Source organism: Centruroides vittatus, unplaced genomic scaffold (assembly GCF_030686945.1).
Source record: "Centruroides vittatus isolate TY-2023 unplaced genomic scaffold, ASM3068694v2 contig_926, whole genome shotgun sequence".
In the NCBI taxonomy this organism is placed as follows: domain Eukaryota; kingdom Metazoa; phylum Arthropoda; class Arachnida; order Scorpiones; family Buthidae; genus Centruroides; species Centruroides vittatus.
This window is the reverse complement of record NW_027122612.1, coordinates 2,080,775-2,100,880: the sequence shown is the minus strand read 5'-3', so window position 1 is coordinate 2,100,880 and position 20,106 is coordinate 2,080,775. Positions and strand designations below refer to the sequence as shown.

The 20,106-nt window shown below is 28.5% G+C and overlaps 1 protein-coding gene across 5 annotated transcripts in view; it reads right to left on the bottom strand.

The window, feature by feature from the left end:
- Positions 1–826: 826 nt before the first annotated feature.
- The window catches only part of LOC136984685 (uncharacterized), a 66,672-nt gene continuing 47,392 nt past the window's right edge, over positions 827–20,106 (bottom strand). For 2 of the 5 annotated variants that reach the window (XM_067281761.1, XM_067281763.1), the window contains 3 exons: positions 3,213–4,622; positions 2,196–2,285; positions 827–2,066 (listed from right to left, as the gene is read on the bottom strand). In XM_067281761.1, coding sequence (XP_067137862.1) covers positions 1,722–2,066; positions 2,196–2,285; positions 3,213–4,619 — 1,842 coding nt within the window. In that variant the 5' untranslated portion in view covers positions 4,620–4,622 and the 3' untranslated portion in view covers positions 827–1,721. The other 3 variants (XM_067281764.1, XM_067281765.1, XR_010882221.1) reach the window with 3 other exon arrangements.

Below are 20,106 nucleotides of genomic sequence, written 5' to 3'. Positions count from 1 at the left end.
ATTATTAGAGATAAAGGCTTGCATAATATGTGGTTAAAACATCTGACTTTAATAATTTAAACTGAATATTGTTTAAAAATTTTTGAAAATTCCATTAAATTTAATTATATAATTTAATATAAACATTTTTAAAATGTTTAAGAAGATTAGAATCTTATATAATTCAACAAATTACAGAGCATTTTTGCTTTAAAGTTCATCATTTATATTTTTTAGTTTTTTTGCTAACAATTTAAATGCTAACTTCAAGCAAAAATAGCACTTTGAAATATATTTTTGAAGATTTATTCTTAAAATCATATGATAAATTTGTTTTTACTTAAGTTATTGGATTTGAAGTATGAAACTAGAAACGCTACCAATAGGTTTAGAAATTATCATCTAAAAATATACTTTTAGAGAAACAAAGTGATGAGAATGATTGTCAAAGAATATTTGATCTTTTATTATGGCTGTAAATTAACCTAAAAAAATTCAAAAGAAGTTTAAAACTGATTAAACAAGTGTAAACAACATTAACAATTTATATTTTGAATTATTTTGTACTCAGAAATTTGATCCGCAAGACAACCTTGCAATTTGACATGTGTCTTGATGAATGATTGGATTTAAGAATGCAATCGGCACCAGATGTATAAATCACGACGACAATTGAACTTCTTACGGCGGATAGATAGCTTTTTAATTTGAGAGATTAATTCTTTTCTTGTTTGTAAATAATATGTTTATACACGGCAAATACGTGTTACCGGACAAGTTGTCGAATAGGAGGAAAGACAGATTTTACATTTAAGTGTCGGTTGAATTTACATTGATCTGAACTCGATTTACAAAGAACCACAAAATTATCAACATTTTTTATTTGACAATTTACTTTCTACATAAGACTGATTGTCAAGCTATTGGAAAAATGAACAGCTGCAAAATGATTTTATTTTTTTAAACAAATATGAGAAAAGGATAATAGCAAAATTTTCTAGTGAAAAATCTTAAGACTACAAAACTATCACAGAATTAGGAAAAGATTATAGCAAAATTTCTATAGAGAAACCTTGACCTATTTGGAGAATCTCATTAAGCTTTGCTTAATTACATTTTTCACCATAAATGCACACACACAATACATAAAAGTCAATTGAAGACATCACTTTAGAAATAAAACATGTAATTTACAAAAAACATGATGAAGGATCTAATTAGTGAAAATGACAAATTGGAAGCATTACCATTTTTGTCCATGATAATATACATCTATGTAATGATGATATCAATGTTTGAGGCAATAAGGCATGGATGATTTGTCGGTAATCTGCTATAATCCTGAGCATAGTTTCTCCATTACTTCTCATAATGCATTGGCAGGAACAAATTATTTATTTTCATTATTTCTTATTTATAAACATAATCTTGCCTATAGTCTGCAACACATTACTCTCAAAACAACATCGTCTCTAAAAACAGAGACAAATTATCAGCTTAAGAGTTGTAAAAACAACAAAATGCCAATTTCGGCAGTGATTGAAATATTTTGTACTCAGAAATTCGATCTGCAAAATAACCTTGCATTTTGACGTGCGACTCGTCGGACACTCGGACCGACGAGCGTAATCGTAACAGAACAAAATGCCATTATGACTAAAGTTAACTTCATAAAGAATGCCAAAGGCATATGAAAGTTCCTGAGGTTACGTTGCATGATAAGAGAATTGCTACTTGAAAACCTATACTGCCACAGGAGCACTATCCTTTTTATCGTATTCATCGATGTACCATTGCTGATTCAAGTAGATGAATTTTGCTAACAATTTGTAGATAGTGTTGCGTGCTTTCACTTCGACATACATGGCTACAAAAAATGCCAGAAAGAAAAGCACGCCACAGACGAGGGTGACAATCTCCGACTGCGTTAGCTCCGTACGATCGGGATCCACTCGAGTGCCCTTATCTTGCTTGAAACACATAATAGTAATAGTTGCACATGTCACCATTACTATCACCGAGATAAAAAATAATAGATGTAATATCTTGTCCCTTCGGGAACAGTGCGGAAATTGCCAATGACGCACCTGCGGAAAAAATATCGAATGATTTTCTAATTTTCTTTTTGATTAAATTCATAAACAAACAGAATTGGACTGCGTAGCTTCTGATTACTTTCTAAATAAATTTCAATATTTAAATGCTAATCACCATACCTTAAACTTTTTATGCCATTGATACTGATATTGACAAAGTTCACAACTTGGTGGTTTTCGAGATTTTTTGCTAGATATCTCAAGCCATCTCTACAGAAATAAAGGGTATAAAATCGTAAATAAAGAGAAAATTAAATAGACAAAACAGTAATTAGTAAACTAAAAAGTTCTAAAAAATCAGATTGAAATTAAGCAGCTGAAACAGAATTCTATTTATCTACAAGTATTACATTCATTTTGTAAAATTTATTGTCTATAAACTACTAATTACTTGGATATAGAGATTATTTATGACTAAAATCCTTGGATAATCAGAATTCTGTTGCATTACTAATCTCTAATAATTTTACTAATATAAAATAAATTTTGATATTTGAATTCAAAAGATTTAAAAAGTTTTAAAATATTGTCTCCAAATAAAATTAAAAAATATACCTGTCTCAAATTTTCACTATGAAATGCAGATTAGGATAAAACAAAACTTTAAAATCTACAAACCATATTTCTTTAGAGAAAAAGTTAAAATATGGATATAAAAATTGTGGCAACTGAATTTTATATAGTCTAAATTTCCATTTGATGAAGTGAACTCAAAAGATAAGTTCACATTCTGTGAACACATTATTGTATGCTATAATGTGTTTATTATTACCTCTTTCACACTGTTAACCCCTGATGCCCGATGTGCTTCCTTGAAATATGGCCACTGGATGAATCTGTGCCATGTAAACAGAAAATGGGGTTACTGAGAGGAAATGAAAACAGCTGGGAGTTGACAGTGTGTGAATGAATGACTAGTCAACAGCCCCTATTGTATATTAGGTTACTTATATTTTTGTTTTAATTTGAGGATCATGTACTTTTTATAAATCAATTGGAATATCAGTTAAAAATTCAAAATACATTTTAACATTAAAATTACATTTATTCATTCATTCAAACTAAATTTAACATGATCCTCATTATTAATAAATTGACATAAAAATACAACTAGTTATTAATATATTAATAACTTACCATAAGACATCCACAATGTATATATTGCATGGTCCCTGCACAACGGCATGGAGAAATTAACTGGTCGCCATCTTTAGCAGACATATGACAAATCTTGCATATAGGTCCATCTCCTAAACTACTAGCTAAACTTAGCTGAGCTGCAGAAGGACATCCAGGAAGTGTTCTGTTAACTATGGGAAGTGATAAACCAATAGGTGGAGGCATACATGACTTTTCTCCTGGCATGACACTGTTATAATTTTCAGAAGTAGCCGGGACTGATTCCTGTTCAATACTTTCTTCTGTATCACTTGACGATTCACTCTCAAAAATAGCAAAACTAATTGTCGGTGTTAGACTGAAACTACGACTCCTGAATTCTTCTTCTTCGTATTCTTTAGCATTTTCACTTACTCCGTGAATACTGCTAGGTCTCTGGATTTGAGATGGTCCGGCTACAGAAGAATCGTTTGCAAAATTTTCTGTTGGAAAAGAATAATTATCATTTGTTGATTTTTCTAATGACGATTCTTCAATATTTTCCATTGGTCTAACACTAATATTTTGAGCTAAAGATCTACTTTTATTCAAGCCTGAATTTGAGATTCTCACTTTTGTGGGCTTTGTACTACTATCCAAACTATGGCACTTATGCCTAGAGAAAAGCCATTTCTTTTCTGATCTTGTGCTGCAGTCACAACCATGAATAGATGATAATTCAATTTCTTCTGGATTTTCTTCAGTTAGTTCAATGAAGTCCTTTTCAACTACTGCACAACCACCTCCCTTCAAATTACGGAAAGACCTAGGTAGCAATGAATTTGGAATATTATATTGGCTATATGGAGTAAATTCCATTTTGTATTTATCATTCTGACCAGAACAAGAAGGATAAGGATAATTACTGCACGAATGACCAAAGTCAATGTAACTGTTTGATGTACCGTCACAAATACAAACAGCAGGAAGATCACAAGACTTTTCTAATAATGGAGAATTCCAATCATTTCCAAGCATGGGTGACTTTTCAGAAATGTGATCTTCATCAGATTCATTCTCTCTTCTTATTGCATTCCATTTAAATGTTGATGAATTATTGGGCTTCATAGATGATGCAGAATTAAGAGTCATTTGTTGAACACCACACAAATCTCTTCCAACTGAATTCTCTGCACTCTGAACTCCCATATTTGGTGAAATATCTAACAGAAGAAGTCTTGTTTCTGATGATTCTTGCAGAGATGATGGTATCAATTGTAGAGGATGTAAAGGAGTGCTTTCTTGTTGGTTGTTGGATGTGGAAGATGTTTCGTCGTCGAGCTGGTCATTATCACATGCTGCAACATTATTATTTGATGCAATATTTTCTGTTTGGTTGGCAGTAGCTGACGGGCGACTCATGCCGCCAGATTTGTGTTTACACATACTCTAAAAAAACAAAAAGTAAAACAATTATTATAATTAATAATCTATAATTTATAAATATTTAAGAATATGTTTAAAATAAATATCTATTGCCATTTTTTTTTTAAAACAATGTTAGGGTTCTTCAATTTTTTAAATAACTGCAATGGTTTCAGTTTAATACATAATTTATATTAAAATCTAAACTTTCTAGATTTAATTCTTGCTTAGGATATCTGGCAAACCAGAAGTAATGTCTTAACACAAACGCTTTGTTGCCAGATATCTAGTGAGAGGAAAAAATTGCATTACAAATTGCCTTTTTGCATTATGTGCTATTTATGTTAGTGCTAAAATTTAAATAAGAATCAATGCTAAACTTAAAATTTGGTTTCACAAACTTTACATTCAAAATATTTACAAGTATTTAATTTAAAATCTTCATGTTTCATAATTCATTTAACTTTCTTAACATCTGTATTTAAGAATTATATTTGCAGTAAATTAAATTGTTTTGTTTGTAGTCTTTTAACACACTAAGTAATAAAATATTAGAACAACAAGAATATAAATAATAGTTTCAAATTGTTCACTTTAACTGGATAAAATAATGAACTTGATTATAAATTGCATGAAAATTTACTACAGGAAAAAATGTGTATATATATATACACAATTCACATTTCTATTTTGGAAAAGTTGAAAATTCAAAGAGATTTAATCCTTTTGAATTTTCATATTTTGCGTTTGGATCATCCAAACAAATAGAATTATCTACATCAAAATTTTCAATATGCATATGCATTTAATTCAATAACACAAGTAACAATTATGTTCTTAGAGTTAACCTTTTCAAAAAGAAGAAATTTTATTTCAAATGTTTTTAGTAGCTTATTTATATATTACTCAGATGTTCTGTTAGAATTCAGAATAATGTCTGAAGACAATACAAAGCTTCTGAAATATTTGAGAGTAAAATTTGAAAGAAAATTTGACACTGTAAATGTAAATGAAAATTTACATTTAGTAACTGTTATACTACTTAATCAAATAAAGAAAATAAAATGCAAAATGTCTATTGTATTTTGATTTGGAAGAAGCTACTGAACTTTGCTATTTATATATATATAAATAGCAATCTTATATTCTAATTTGTTTACAATGCTTATCATCATCAGACTTTTCAGTATTTAGATCTCATATTTTGCAGATTACATTCAACACATTTTATTAGATGTACCCTATCAAAAGACATCAATGTCCTGGTCAGAAGCAAAGACCACTAAGGCAGTTGTAATTGGGCACTTCTTTTTTGATTCAGACCTGATGTTCTTTGATCCAGGTATGCAGAGATCTACAGGTGGCATCAATATATTCAAAGGGATAATCTAGCCTGTTATCACAAAGGCTTTACCAGCCTTTGCCTCTGACGAGGACATAGATATGCCCTATAAAAAAAAGACATTGAATACATCTGTATCAACTCCTCCTTGTTTAAAATATCTAGAAATACTCTAAATCTATAAAGTAATTTGTAAAGAAACTGCAATTCAACACATTTCTGCTAACTGAATAATGATAAAATATCTAATGTAAGTTAATTTTATATTTCTTAAAGTAAACTTAATTACTGAAATCTTCATCTAAATACTTGGTTTAAATAAGGATATAATTTCAAAAATTAGAAAAAGTGTTTTGTGCCAACTTATCTCACATTATTTTAAAATAAAATTTCATTCTGTAAACTGAATGTGTATTCTAAATGACTTAATTACAGAATTTATATGAATATTTGAAAATGTAATATCAACATACTTCAGTAAACTTTAATCTGAGAATGAAGATATTGTTTTTATAATAAAATAATTTTGAACAGATTATACATGGGGCAAAATAAACACACACAAATTCTTACAAAAGGGGCAGATTTGTACGTTCAAACAGTTCAAAATATCCAACTTTCATTGTTTTAGAATGACATTTCAAATCATATTTTATAGCTAGTCGTAAGACAATGATATTTTTATGCAGTTTGAAAGTAATTACAGTAGAGCATCGATTATCCGACTCAATTGGGGACTAGGGTTGGTCGGATAACCGAAAAGTATGAAAAAATACATTATTAGTATAGTGTATTAGGCCTTATTGGCCTTTTTGTGCTCTCTGAGCGGTAAAGGGCCTAAAACCACAAAGAAAAAAAAAAAAAAAAAAGTGTATTAGGCCTGGTTTAAATACTAGCCTTCCTTCCATGGTCGAACCAGTGCTGCCAGCTAAAACATGCAAAAATTTAACAAAAATAATATTAAAGTAGCCAAGACATAACCAAATATTGTAGCGCCACATCACTAGCAGACATTTGAATTTGCTGACTAGAACGCGGTCGGTTAATTGATGGGTCGTGGGGTCGGAATTAATTAAAATTAGTGTTTGATATAATTTAACTTTTGATGACCTATTAGGTTGAGTCATAAATAAGTTCCGTTTTCTAAACTGAAATTTATTTGCCAATAAAATGTACAAAAATAGACTTTAATCTAACACATATTCACCATCATTATTAATGACTTCTTGCCATTTTTCGGGTAACTTGTCAATTCTCCTTGCATAAAATTCTGGTGGTTTCGAATAAAAAAACTCCTGGATGAACTCCTGGACTTGGTCATCATTTTGGAAGCATTGCCCTTGTAAAGCATCCTGCAGTGCCCAAAAAAGATGGAAATCTGTTGGTGCCAGGGCCGGTGAATATGGTGGATGAGGCAAAACAGACCAGCCAAACTCCAAAATTTTTTCTTGTGTAATCTTCGCTGTGTGTGGCCTTGCATTGTCATGCAATAAGGTGATCTTTTTTCTGTTAACAAGTGCAGGACGCTTTTCATGAAGTTTTAGCCGAAGTTGCTCTAACTGTTGTATGTATACATTTGCAGTAACAGTTTCATTGCGTGGCAACAACTCAAAATGGATAATTCCTCGACAATCCCACCATACACATAACAAAATTTTCCTTCCATGCACACTGGGCTTAGGGTCTGGTTGTGGCTGATAATTTTTGTCAACCCATTGTCTTTTTCGAATAACATTTTCGTATGTGATCCACTTTTCATCTCCCGTAACAATTTTAGCCAAAAAAGATTCCTTTTTTGCCAAGAAAGCAAGGTAGCAGCTATCGACCTTCTGTCAGCTTTATTCCGTTCACTGAGGTTATGTGGAACCCAAACTCCCAGCTTGCTTACTTTTCCTAGTTTTTGGAGGTGACGATTGATGGTTGATTGGGATGTGTGCAGTTTCTCTGCTAACTCCCTCGTCGTTTGCCGTGGATTCTGCTCAATCAGGACCTTTAAAACGTCGTCGTCAAAGTCTGAGGAGCGGCCTGGTCTTTCATCATCTTTTAAAGAGAAATCACCAGAATGAAATTTTTTAAACCACTTTCGAACTGCTCTGTCTGAAATTACACCACTGCTGTAGACATTGCAAATCTTTTTTGTTGTTTCTGTAGCATTATTGGCGAGTTTAAGCTCCCACAACATGATATGGCGTACATGCACTTTCAAATGTTCCATTTTAAATGAATTCAAAAATAATTTTTTATTACATTATTGACACTTCAGTGTTAAAATTTACATTTATAGACTATTTGCTAATAGCCACTAATAACACTCAGTTGAAGCAACACATCTTGCAAGTATTTGACAGTCATTTACACTTACTCCCTAACAGAACTTATTTATGAATCAACCCAATAGATTTTATAACTTATAAAATTACAGTTAAAATGTAACCATTATCTTTATTACAGATGTAAACCTAAATATATATGGCTTATAATTTAGATATTAACTATTATCTCCTTTTAAATTATAACATCTTAATGCATTTAATACACTATTTCAGAAAAAAATTATTTATCTCTCTTAAACACGTTTCTTAGCAGTTTATTATATTTCAATATATAAAAAGAGGTAATTTTATTACTGGAAATACTAAATTGAGAGAGATTTATTTTAAATATATATCTAAACTATAAATATTCAATTGAGCCTTGTTTAATCCTATATAGTATACAGTATACAATGAAAAATTAAAACAAAATTATATATATATATATATAAGGTAAAACTATTGATAATATCAAAAATCTTAAACTGTGTAATCCTTAATTTACTAAATTGACCAGTTCTTGAATAAAAAAACAAAGATCTTTACTAGAATAAGATTGATTTACAAGAGAACAGAAGTATCTAAGTGAAGTATTTCACTTAACTCTAGTATTTTTGGGTTTTTATAGCACAATACTAAAACTATCATGGTCTTCAAGGATACCATAATGGTTTTGATAATCATGAAGATGGGCTGGAGGGCCCAACAGTGTAAATATTTTATTTTTGATTTCCAAGAAAATAGAGAAGCATATGTAATGGTCATTGGTGGGATAAATCAATTGATAGAATGAGAGAATAAGCATAATATTAAGATAAGTTTAAAAAAAAAGTTTTAATAACCTTATATCTTATTACTGAAAAAAAAATTATCAACAAGATATTAAATATACTTTTTTTTAGAAAATTTTATTCATTGTATATGAAATATTTTGATATTGGTAATTTTAAATAGATCCTAACTTAAGATCACACTTTACAAAGGAATTTTTGCTTTGGAAATCAACTTTATCATCAATTTAAAGGCAAAGGTCTAATTTATCTTTCTGGTTAGCACAAAATATTCAAAATAAAAGTTTTAACTGATGAAAATTTTATACTTATGAATGAGCTGAATTTAATGCTTTATTATTTATAATCAAATTATCATTTCTTTAAATATAATTACAAAAAATAATTTTTTATTGTATTAAGAACTAATCAGATAAGTACAGAATTCAAAAATAAGTTCTGATAATGTTAAAGAATTTATTATGGAGATTTTGGAATATTTTTAAACGAAGGAGACAGATAAGACTAACTTGTGGTTGAATTTTGTCTACTTCTTGGAATAATTCTTTAAAAGAAAACCATACCAGAGATATGCATTAATTATGCTGAGTTTCAATCTATTATCACAATAGAATCGTAACATATTTGTACATTATTGCTTTTGCTCTCCTCCTGGCTTCATGTCTGATTTTTTTAATTCGAACTTACATTTCTAGTAAATACAAAGTCAAACTTTGTATTTATAATTAAAATTAAATGAAGATCAAAATTTTCTATAGAATATGAGTCAATAAATATTGCTATTATGTATATATGCAAGTACCATTCAGATTACATGATCCATTTGTCATAATAAACAATACGAAACAAAACATTTACATTTAGAAAACTGGATAATCTAAGATAAATGATAAAAATTAGCATCCAGGTTTATTAATATAAACAATTACTAAATTTATAAAATTTTCAGTCCACAATACAGGAATGCTGATAAACTAAATTAAAAAATTCAGGAAAAATATTAAAATTTTAATTAGTAATACCAATTTTAATTTCTACAAATATTAATTCTCTCTAACATTTCTGGAATAAAGATTATTAAACAACGTAGGATAAAATATATTTAACCTTTATTTAATATAAAGTATTTTCTACACTCATTCATCATTGTGAATAAAAATATGCATGTATAGGCTCCAACAGAGCCATTTTAAACATTTTTATAGAATGAGAAAAATACATATATTTATGTCCAGTGGATTATGATTTATGTAATATATAAAATTTATGCTATATAATACATTAAATAGTCAATTACTTTTTTCCCCTCTATATTTTTAGTCATACAAACATCTTTTCATTTTCACTATGACAATTAAACTAATAAAAGTCATACAATTAAATTTTTACTTAATTACTAAGTTAAATGAAGGCTATCACACGTAGTTATGTAGCTATGCCTACAGAAGTCTAACAATGCACTGATTAAGATCATCATCAATTAAAATTATTTTATTATGTATATTTTTGGATTTATTATTATTACATTGATTCAAATTCTAATAATCATTTATTCAAATATATCCCATTGTTTCTTTAGTAGTAAAATGATAACGATCAATGCAAGGAAGCATTACATAATATGTTACTTTAAACTTACGTAATTATTATGTAACTTTTAGCCAAAGATGCTTTTCACGCCGAAAGTTCCATCAATTTGGAGAAATTAAATTCTTCTCAAATGTTTTACTTTTCAAATATTTATAAAATAAACTTAAAAATGAAATACTATTATTTACTTAACTTACATTTTCTTTAATTTTGAAACAAGAAGATACAAAACTGACTTATTCAAAACAAATTTATAAAGGAAAACAATTAAAAGTAAAAAACATTTCTTTGTTGAAAAGTTGTCTAAATTTATAAATTTCATATAAATAAATATTATACTTAAAGCTAAAAAAAAAAAAAAAAAAAAAGCCAAGACTTTACATTACATGCCTGTGGTATCTGACAGACGAGTTTGTTTTCAGCTTTATTGCCTACTTATACAGAATTTTAATATTCATTTTTGTTTTATAGCAACAAAAATAAAAAGTTTATAATTTCAATTACTTAGAAACAAGGAAGAAAAAATTATATATATATATATAATATAATTTGAGAGAGATTGAAAATGTTTGTTTTTGCAAAAAAACATATATATAATCTCTTTCATTGTTCAATTAAGATGATCTCTTAATGTATAAACCTTATCGAATATGTAAATACGATAATATTTTGATCACTATAAATAATCATTTTTATAATAAATTAATTTCTGATAACTATGGTTGACTTCATTTTATTTTGAGTTTAAATGTAAAGATCAAAATTTTTCTTCAGATTATATGATCAATTTATCGTAGTTCAAAATAAATATTTGTTTGTTACACTAAATATCATATTGTTTCTTGAAGTATACAACATTTCTTAGATGATATTAAACAAAGTCTTTGTTTCAACAATTAATTGGGAAACTTCAAGTGTATCCTTATGTATCAAATATAAGTCTAATACTATATACATACATATTACACAAGAAATTCCTACTTAATAAAAAAATAAACTTTAAAAAATTGTAAGTTATGTCTAATATCATATTTCATTCATTAATGTAAAATAAATGAGAATCCAAATTTATGCTTTGGATATTTGTTTATTTAATTATATTTAAATTAAAATTTTGTAGGAAGTAGAATATTTTAGTAACATTCTACTCAGAATGTTTCATATATAGGCAAAATTTAGATATTATTTACTGACTTCAACTTTTTACTTGAAAATGAAAAACTGATATACCACTTTACAATAATTGATGTCTTTTAAATATTTTTAATAGTAATTTGAGTAGATAATATATTATTAATTATGCTAATATTCTAAAGAAATACAAACTTAATTAAAACTATCTTACTTGGAACAACACTTTTATATAAAAATTAAAAATCAATTATTAAAGTTGAAGTAAACTGACTATAAATATGAATCCAAACATAACAAAATATATGATAAGAGAACTTTATTACGATATTGCCTTCCTCCCCTTTTTGATAAACCAAATCCTTTATATGTTAGTAATTATCATTAAAAATAAATTGCTATATTTCAAAATGTTTTATCATGGATTAGAAAATTTCAAAACAATTAACAGTTTTAAAGATTTTTTAAAGAGGAAATTTAAAAATTAAGTTTATTTTTATTTAATAAAGTAGTTTATCCAAATTTTATAATAATACTGAAGTATACAGATGATGAAGCAAGCATGTGACTGTGAATACACTGCCATCTACTGGTTGGACAGAAAATTACTCTTGAAACTAGTCTTATAATAAAACAGATCTATTATAGCTTATTACAACTACAGAATTTCAAATACAGTTATTGATTTAACATTACCTTTACATATTCATATTAATTCATTATCTTATTGAATCATATCTGTTCACTAATACTTATCATCATCTACTTTTGAAAAATTATTAATGTTTTTCATTCAAATGAAATTACTTTAAAACTTCTAATAAGAAAATCAATATATATTTGATTTTATTCGTACTCAAATTATTCAATCTCAAAACATTTGCTATATTCCAGTAAGTGAAAATTTCCAAATTGTAGTAGTTTTATTTTATAAAGAGCAAAAAAATTACAAGAGGCCAGAGATGGCTAATGGTCTGGAACAGAAAGATCCAAAGTTCAATGTAGTACCAGTTATCAATATTTTTACTGTAAGTCGTAGTATTTGAAAACAAAACATTTTCATCTTAAATTCCACATCTTTCATTTTTGAACTTTTATAATAAAGTAAATACTTAAATAAAAATTTAAATTATCAATTGGTTTGTATATCTTCAGTTTTCTCTATTAATTGCCATTTCAAAAGATTATTCAATTTCTTAATTAATGAATTTTAAAACAATCATTCTACTGTGTTCTGCCATATACAATAACTTATTAAGAATTAAAACTGAGTATATTCATCTTGAGTCCAATTCTCTAAGATTAATTAATATCCAAAATAATTTTTGAATTAAATATTTTCAACAAATGCTAGATAAAGCATTTAATAATTTCACTTAATTTCAAATAAATGTTCTTACAATTAAAGTAGAAATTTTGACAATTTTATTTCTTTCAAAATGCTTTAAAAAGATTTTAAACTGTTTTCCTCCTATTTAATAATTGACAATATGAAACCTTTCTTATCATCTTTTCAAAACATTTCATATTTTCATCTAGATAATTTAGATTAGATCTGAAAGAGTATTTTACTACATAAAGAAAAAATTAATTCCATAAATTATGACAAATATAATCTAGAAGCAAAAATAAAATTTAAATTATTCAGCTTTATGTAGTTTAAATCTGCTAAATTTTTTCAATAAAAATTAAATAATATAACCACAAACCAATTATAATAGAATCGGCAACATTTTATTTATATTATTCTCCGACGAACGATTACTCGGCAAAAGCGACCAAATTGTATTAATCGGTTATTTATTCACTGACAAAAGAATCAAAAATAATCTATTCGTAATAGGTAACTAACTAAAATTAACAGAGGACAAGTATTCTCATTCTAATCATGGTAACTTAAAGACTAATCTGACATCACAAACCGTGTTGAATATAAAAAAGAAAAAGAATATTTGTAGGTATCAACAGCTTTACATTCGTTATATTGTTAAAATTCAGCAATTTTATTTAACCTAAATGGAAATTTAGGTTAAACAAATTTTATTATTACTATTATTATAAAGAATATAGAATTAAATTTAATCATCTTCTATATAATGGTGAATCTATTAACAAAATTTCAACATATATGAATTAATTCTCAATTTTCTCATATACAAATTAATTGAAAAAAAATTTATCATCAAATTTAATCAATCAAATTCTTAAAAAATATATTATTATAAGATGATATAAAATAATTCAGCTGAATACATTTTTTATAAAATGAATCATTATAAAGTTACTATTATAGAATTTAAATCACAAAAAGCATTATTTAATTATTAGAAATATGTTAAATATATATACATATAAGTATGGGATTAAAAACAAAAGTTACTATGACTACAATTTAAAGCAGTATTTAGAAATAGAAACAATAATTCAAAATATTTCTTTATCAGATAATGTAGATATTATCTCAATTATTTCATTGCATAAACACACAAAGGAACAAAGAAAAAAAAAATTTTTTTTGGTTAACTTAAAAAAATCAATCACTTGAAACCATAAATGTATTTCATTTATTAACCGTATTCTCATTAAAAGTATTAACAGTTTATTCAGTAATTCAATGTCAAAACAAGCCTCACTGTTGCTATGAAGAAGAGCAAAAAATTACACAGCCTTGATGACTCAACTAATCAACTTTAGATTTTATTAATAGTTAAAAAGGTAGAATACGAACGATTTCGAAGACGAGGAAAAAAAATTAAAATTTAGAAAAACTAAATGAATAGAAAACGAACTTACTGTTCCATAGGCAGCACTTAAAACAGCATTAACGCGAGGAGGAGGGGGAGTGCAATCAGCTGGTGCACAATCCCCTGCTCTCGCCGAAACATACTAAAAACGGGCCTCGAATTCTGTGTCACCTTAACAAAATAGCACTAAGGTATTTATTACGTGGTTTAAAATATAATTAACTCGATCATACCGTGTCCAGCCGTCCGACACAGATAATGCCCTTCGCTTCCTCGCTGTCATCTGTTCAACTCGCCAGCGGTTATAGCAATGGAGCTGCATATACCGCTCCACCTCCAGTGATGAATACCGTCCAAGCACCCTGACAACAAGCCGAAGTAGGGAGTGGCAAGAAGCAGCCGTCCAATCAGAGTTGATCTGCACTCTGATGGGCCAGCACGGTCGGTGGTCCCCTTTCTATCCCCGTTCTGTAACCTAGCGGGGACACGGAGGCATGGCAACCTACCAAACACGCATTAGTAAGCACTGTGTGATAGAGCGCGCACACACACGTATATACAAACTGTTAAGGTTTTTGTTCATTGCTCTCCGAAATGAAATGATCGATCATTGAACAAATTGGCCTCGTTCTCGACTACAAAATCTCACACTAAAAAATTTTTTTTTTCATCCTTTTTCTGTCCAAGCGGTTAATTCAGCCACGTTACAAACGGAAAGATCGGGCGATAATTCTAAACCAATTGCTCTGTGGCCACTTTTATAGATAAAAGCATAAAACATTGTTCAATCCGTGCCAGTACGAACGTTTTCCTGATAGTTGTTTTCTCGGCTTACGTGCCACGTTTACAGTTCACTATGCAGTAAAGTCCGCATTATTTATCTAGATTTATGAACAATTTGATATCCGTACGCTTAATTAATTATATTTTTAAATGCTTTACCAAAGAAGAGAATAGTGCAATTAAATAAAGATAGGGATTTTTCCACACTCACCTGTCCGATATATATAGCGAAAAACGTTTCGACATTTCCAGTTCATAACCGATAGAGTATCTAGCCAATGACCTCGTATAAAGCGCAGCGGCCTGATACATAAATTGAAATGGAAAGAACGGAGTAAAAAATCTGTGCGAGTCAACTGCAGCTGTTATTAAATGCTGCACAAGTTCCTAGTCTAGGCTAGTGTAGTCTAAACGGCAGCCTAAAAACATAATATATTTAAATAAAAGGAATACGTCAACAGATAGATCTGTTTATATCTGTCCTTCGTTTCTGATGCGATAGAAACGAAATCGAATTAGGCCAGTGTCTAATGCCGCATAATTCTTACATTTCGTTTACAATTTTAACTGTTACAGTAATACCTAACATCATTCGTAAGAATATATAATTTACATACGTTGGTAAAATCTTACTTTAGGCTTTTATTAAATAATTTAGCTTAAAGGGGAGAGATGATATATTTTTGAGGTCAATGTTGATGGCGCTTTTAGTTAAATATACTATATATTATACCCACGGCCTTCTACTCTTTATTTCTTTCTGATTTACATGAACAAAATAAAGATATCCTTGAATAGCTTTATTTTGCACTACAAAATTGTTTGTTCTACCTTTATAAATTTAACATATTCAAGGCTACATGACAGCCATGTGATTTAGTGCTTCTTTGCATATTTAGAGGTTATCATATTCAAAAATGCACATCAGTTCATTTACACTGTAAATAATATATTTTTTAAATCTTAAAATGATTTTTTTAATCAATTTACATACATTATTTCTAATTACTAGTAAAAAATACTGTTGATTTATTAAAGTATTTAGTTTTAATAATAATATAATTTTAATTTTTATAATTAATATACCTTTATTTTATGAGGTGTTATTTAATAAAAATATCATATATTTTATTCAGACAGCTTTATTATCTATCAATAATTGTTTGTAATAGTCTGGAAGAATTAAAACTTGATTATATTATATAAAATATTTTTCTTAAGGATCTGTATGCAGTTGATAATATATTCAGTTAAAAACATATGGATTTTGATCCATGCTTATTTGGAAAGTCATCATCATCATCATCATTATGTTTTTTTCATTTTTAATTTTTTTATTAAGTAGTAATTTTTATACTCTTACATTCATGTTTTGGTAAAAAATTTGCAAAATAAAAAAAAAATGTATTTCTAGAAAACACTCTACATAATCAAATTTTTCAATGAATTACTGTTTCATACAATTACTATTACATTACTAATTGTAAACTTCTAAGTTACAAATTGTTATTATAATAAACATGGCTGTTAAGAACTTGTGTGGGACCTGGGATAGAGCAGATCTTTTTTGCCTCTTAGGAGACCTCTTTAGTCCCCTTTTTTTGAATAAATGAAATACATAGAATGTTTCTTTATTAATATGATGCAGTCTTAGATTTTACTTTCAGTTAGTAAAAATAACAGTAATTCCTACTTCTATAAAATTAATAAGTTTTATTCAAACCTGAAGAAAAATTCCCAGCTTCTCTTTCTCAACAGACTGATTATAAAATGTTTTAAAATAGCTATAAATCAGAAAAATCTCATTTCATTTGATCATATTTTCTTATTCTTACATATAAAATATTGATATATTTATGATCAAATTTTTAAACAATTCAAATGTACAGTACAATTCAAAATATAAACCTATAGTATTTAATGACAGAATTCCAGATTCCATCATAATTAGTTTAAAACATTAACAATAAAAAGATTATTTATTTATCTAATATTAGAGAGAAAGTTTTATATTTTATCATTATTTCTGTTTGAATAAGCATAGAATGTAACTAAGATATGTATACATTAAGCAATGTACACTTCACTGTAAAAACTGGTGTATTTTAACAGTAATATTTTAGAATTTACATATACAATATTTAACATTCAATAAGAAATTCAAAATGAAAGGAAGCTGAAAGTCTGATTTATCTTTATAAAGAAAAATCTATAGTTAAACTGTCTTTGTACTTCATACCATAAACATATTTGTTCACACCAGGGCTGTGGAGTTATGTAAAAATCTACCGACTCTGAGTGCCTTACCATCCAACTCCGACTTTGATCGGGAGTGGACTTGTTACCAAAATAGGCCCAGAAATTCTGATGACATCACATGACCTCAAAATAAAAGATTCAATAAACAGAGTTCTAATAAAGAGAGCATAAAGAAGTCTTTTAGCTTCGGAATAAAAACATTTCTAAGTAATGACACAGTCAATATATAAATATGTATTCAATAATTTTTACTTTCCTGGCTGTTATATATAATATAACAGAGGGAAAGTGTAGCAATCTGTCAAAAAATGACCCATCCCAAATTTTTACATTTTTTGGATCAGGACATCTTGAAATGTTGAGATATGCAAAAGATTTGGTTTTTTTTCCTCTGTATGTATGAATGTTGGACTGTGTGTGGAGGGCACCATTTTGTTCATCCTGTTTGAAGCCTAATATGTTTGTTTGTTAAGTTATGGCAACGCAACACTTGGGCAATCTGCCTAGGGGGATGCCTTTCGGGAGGTCTTTTAAAGGAAACTGGCTCCTATTTAGGCATTACAGACATGGAGAAAACCCTGAAAACTCCATGTGACCAGGCCATTCGAGTGAGACGCAAACCCACGACCAAACTCCCAGTGTTCAGGGTACGTAGACCACTTGGCCACTGGTGGGCCTTGAAGCCTAATAACTTCTGTGGTTTTTAAATCAGAGTCGGATGGTTTAACACAGAAGTTAGCTTCAAAGTGGTTGATGTAAATCATGCCCCAATACACATTCTAACATCTCAGGCAAGAACATCTTAATGTGTTTTACTGAACTGTTATAAAATGACAAAAAGCTAATAATGAGTAAAATAGTCATTAAGTCTGAACACACTGGAGATATGGCACACGACTTCTCCTATGTCTCCATCCTGTCTACCTTTCATTAAGAATCAAAATTTAATAGCATTAATGCCTCTTTATACACAAGCTACTGTGCCAAATTTTATTTCTTAAACTTTACCCATTCTGAAATATTGTTTAATATCTCAGAACAGAGAATAGAAAAATTAAACAAATTAGACACCAACACACACACACACAAACTTTCCCTCTTCATTTGACATTTTTTGGTTCAGGATGTCTCCAAACGTGTAATTTGCAAAAAACACTTGGATGGTCAAATTTGACATGATTCCAATACTTTACCATTTTACATACAAGACTTATATACATAACAAGTTGGGAAGTAAAACGAAGTCAGAGTCGGTGGATTTTTGACGATTCCAACTCCACAGCCCTGGTTCACACTCAAAGAACTTTTCAAAATGTCTATATGTAATTCTGACATTCTGCTAATTATATTTGGAATGAAACTCAAAATTTTTCCCATTTACTATTTTGTTAAAAACATTATATTTGTGGCCCAAAAACACAATACAAGTTTTTCCTATGTAAACACTGAAAAATGTATTGATATATATGTACAATCTATGGATGTTGTGAGTATTAAAAAGTAACACATTCTACCAAGAAAAAATTAACCAAAAAGACTTTCTGCAGGGTACGCTGTTTGTATATTATTAATTCATAGATATGTATAAATCTATAAGTCTTTAGAACCCCAAAGAAGCATAGCATGTATTGCCAATTTTCTTCATACATTGATTTTTATTTAATGCCTGCTATTCCAGTCAGTTAAGGGTCAACTTAGTCTCTTTTTCATTGAACTTCGAGTTAGAGTAGCTGAGATGGCACTATTCAGTATATTCCTTCTTATACTGACTTTAGAACTGATAGACTGATAAGCTCTTGCTACTCTTTATACAGTAGAACTTTGTTTAACAAGCACCTCTCATAACAAGTAATTTGCATAATGAGCAAAACAAATTGTAAAAAATTGACTCGCTTAATGAGTAATGTTTCGCATAATGAGTGACAAGAAGAGGGGAAGTTCTGGTTGTGCCTATGCTATATCAGTCTGTATTTAGCTCTCCTTCCACTAGCATCTTAATGTCACTTGTAATCACACATTTTTCCAAACTTCTGTTCAGACATATTACATATAAACATCAACAACCATAGCCTATTATATAATAAACACACCAAACAATATGCCAAATTCTTGGGCTATGTAAAAGCTATAATTAAATATTAGAAATTAAATAATTTGACTAGAGGTAGGCAGTTATGCTGCCATCTCGTATTAAATTTAATGATCAATTCCAAATTAAATTTTGATTTCTTTTTTGTTTTCTTCAAATCGAATTTGCATTCCAGGTTGGTTCATTCCATGCTAGAAGAAAAGATGATGACGACGACGATGATGATGATTCAGCTCCTTAACAATGTATATTGTATAATTTTCTTTGAATATACATTATACATAAAATATTTGAGTTTTTTTTCGGCATGGAATGCATTATCATATTTTATATTAAATTATATGGGAAAAATTGTTTCGCTTAACGAGTGTTTCGCATAACGAGTAAGATTCTGGAACAAATTATGCTCATTAAGCAAGGTTCCACTGTATATTTTTAAATATGGATATAAAATCTTTTCTAAATTT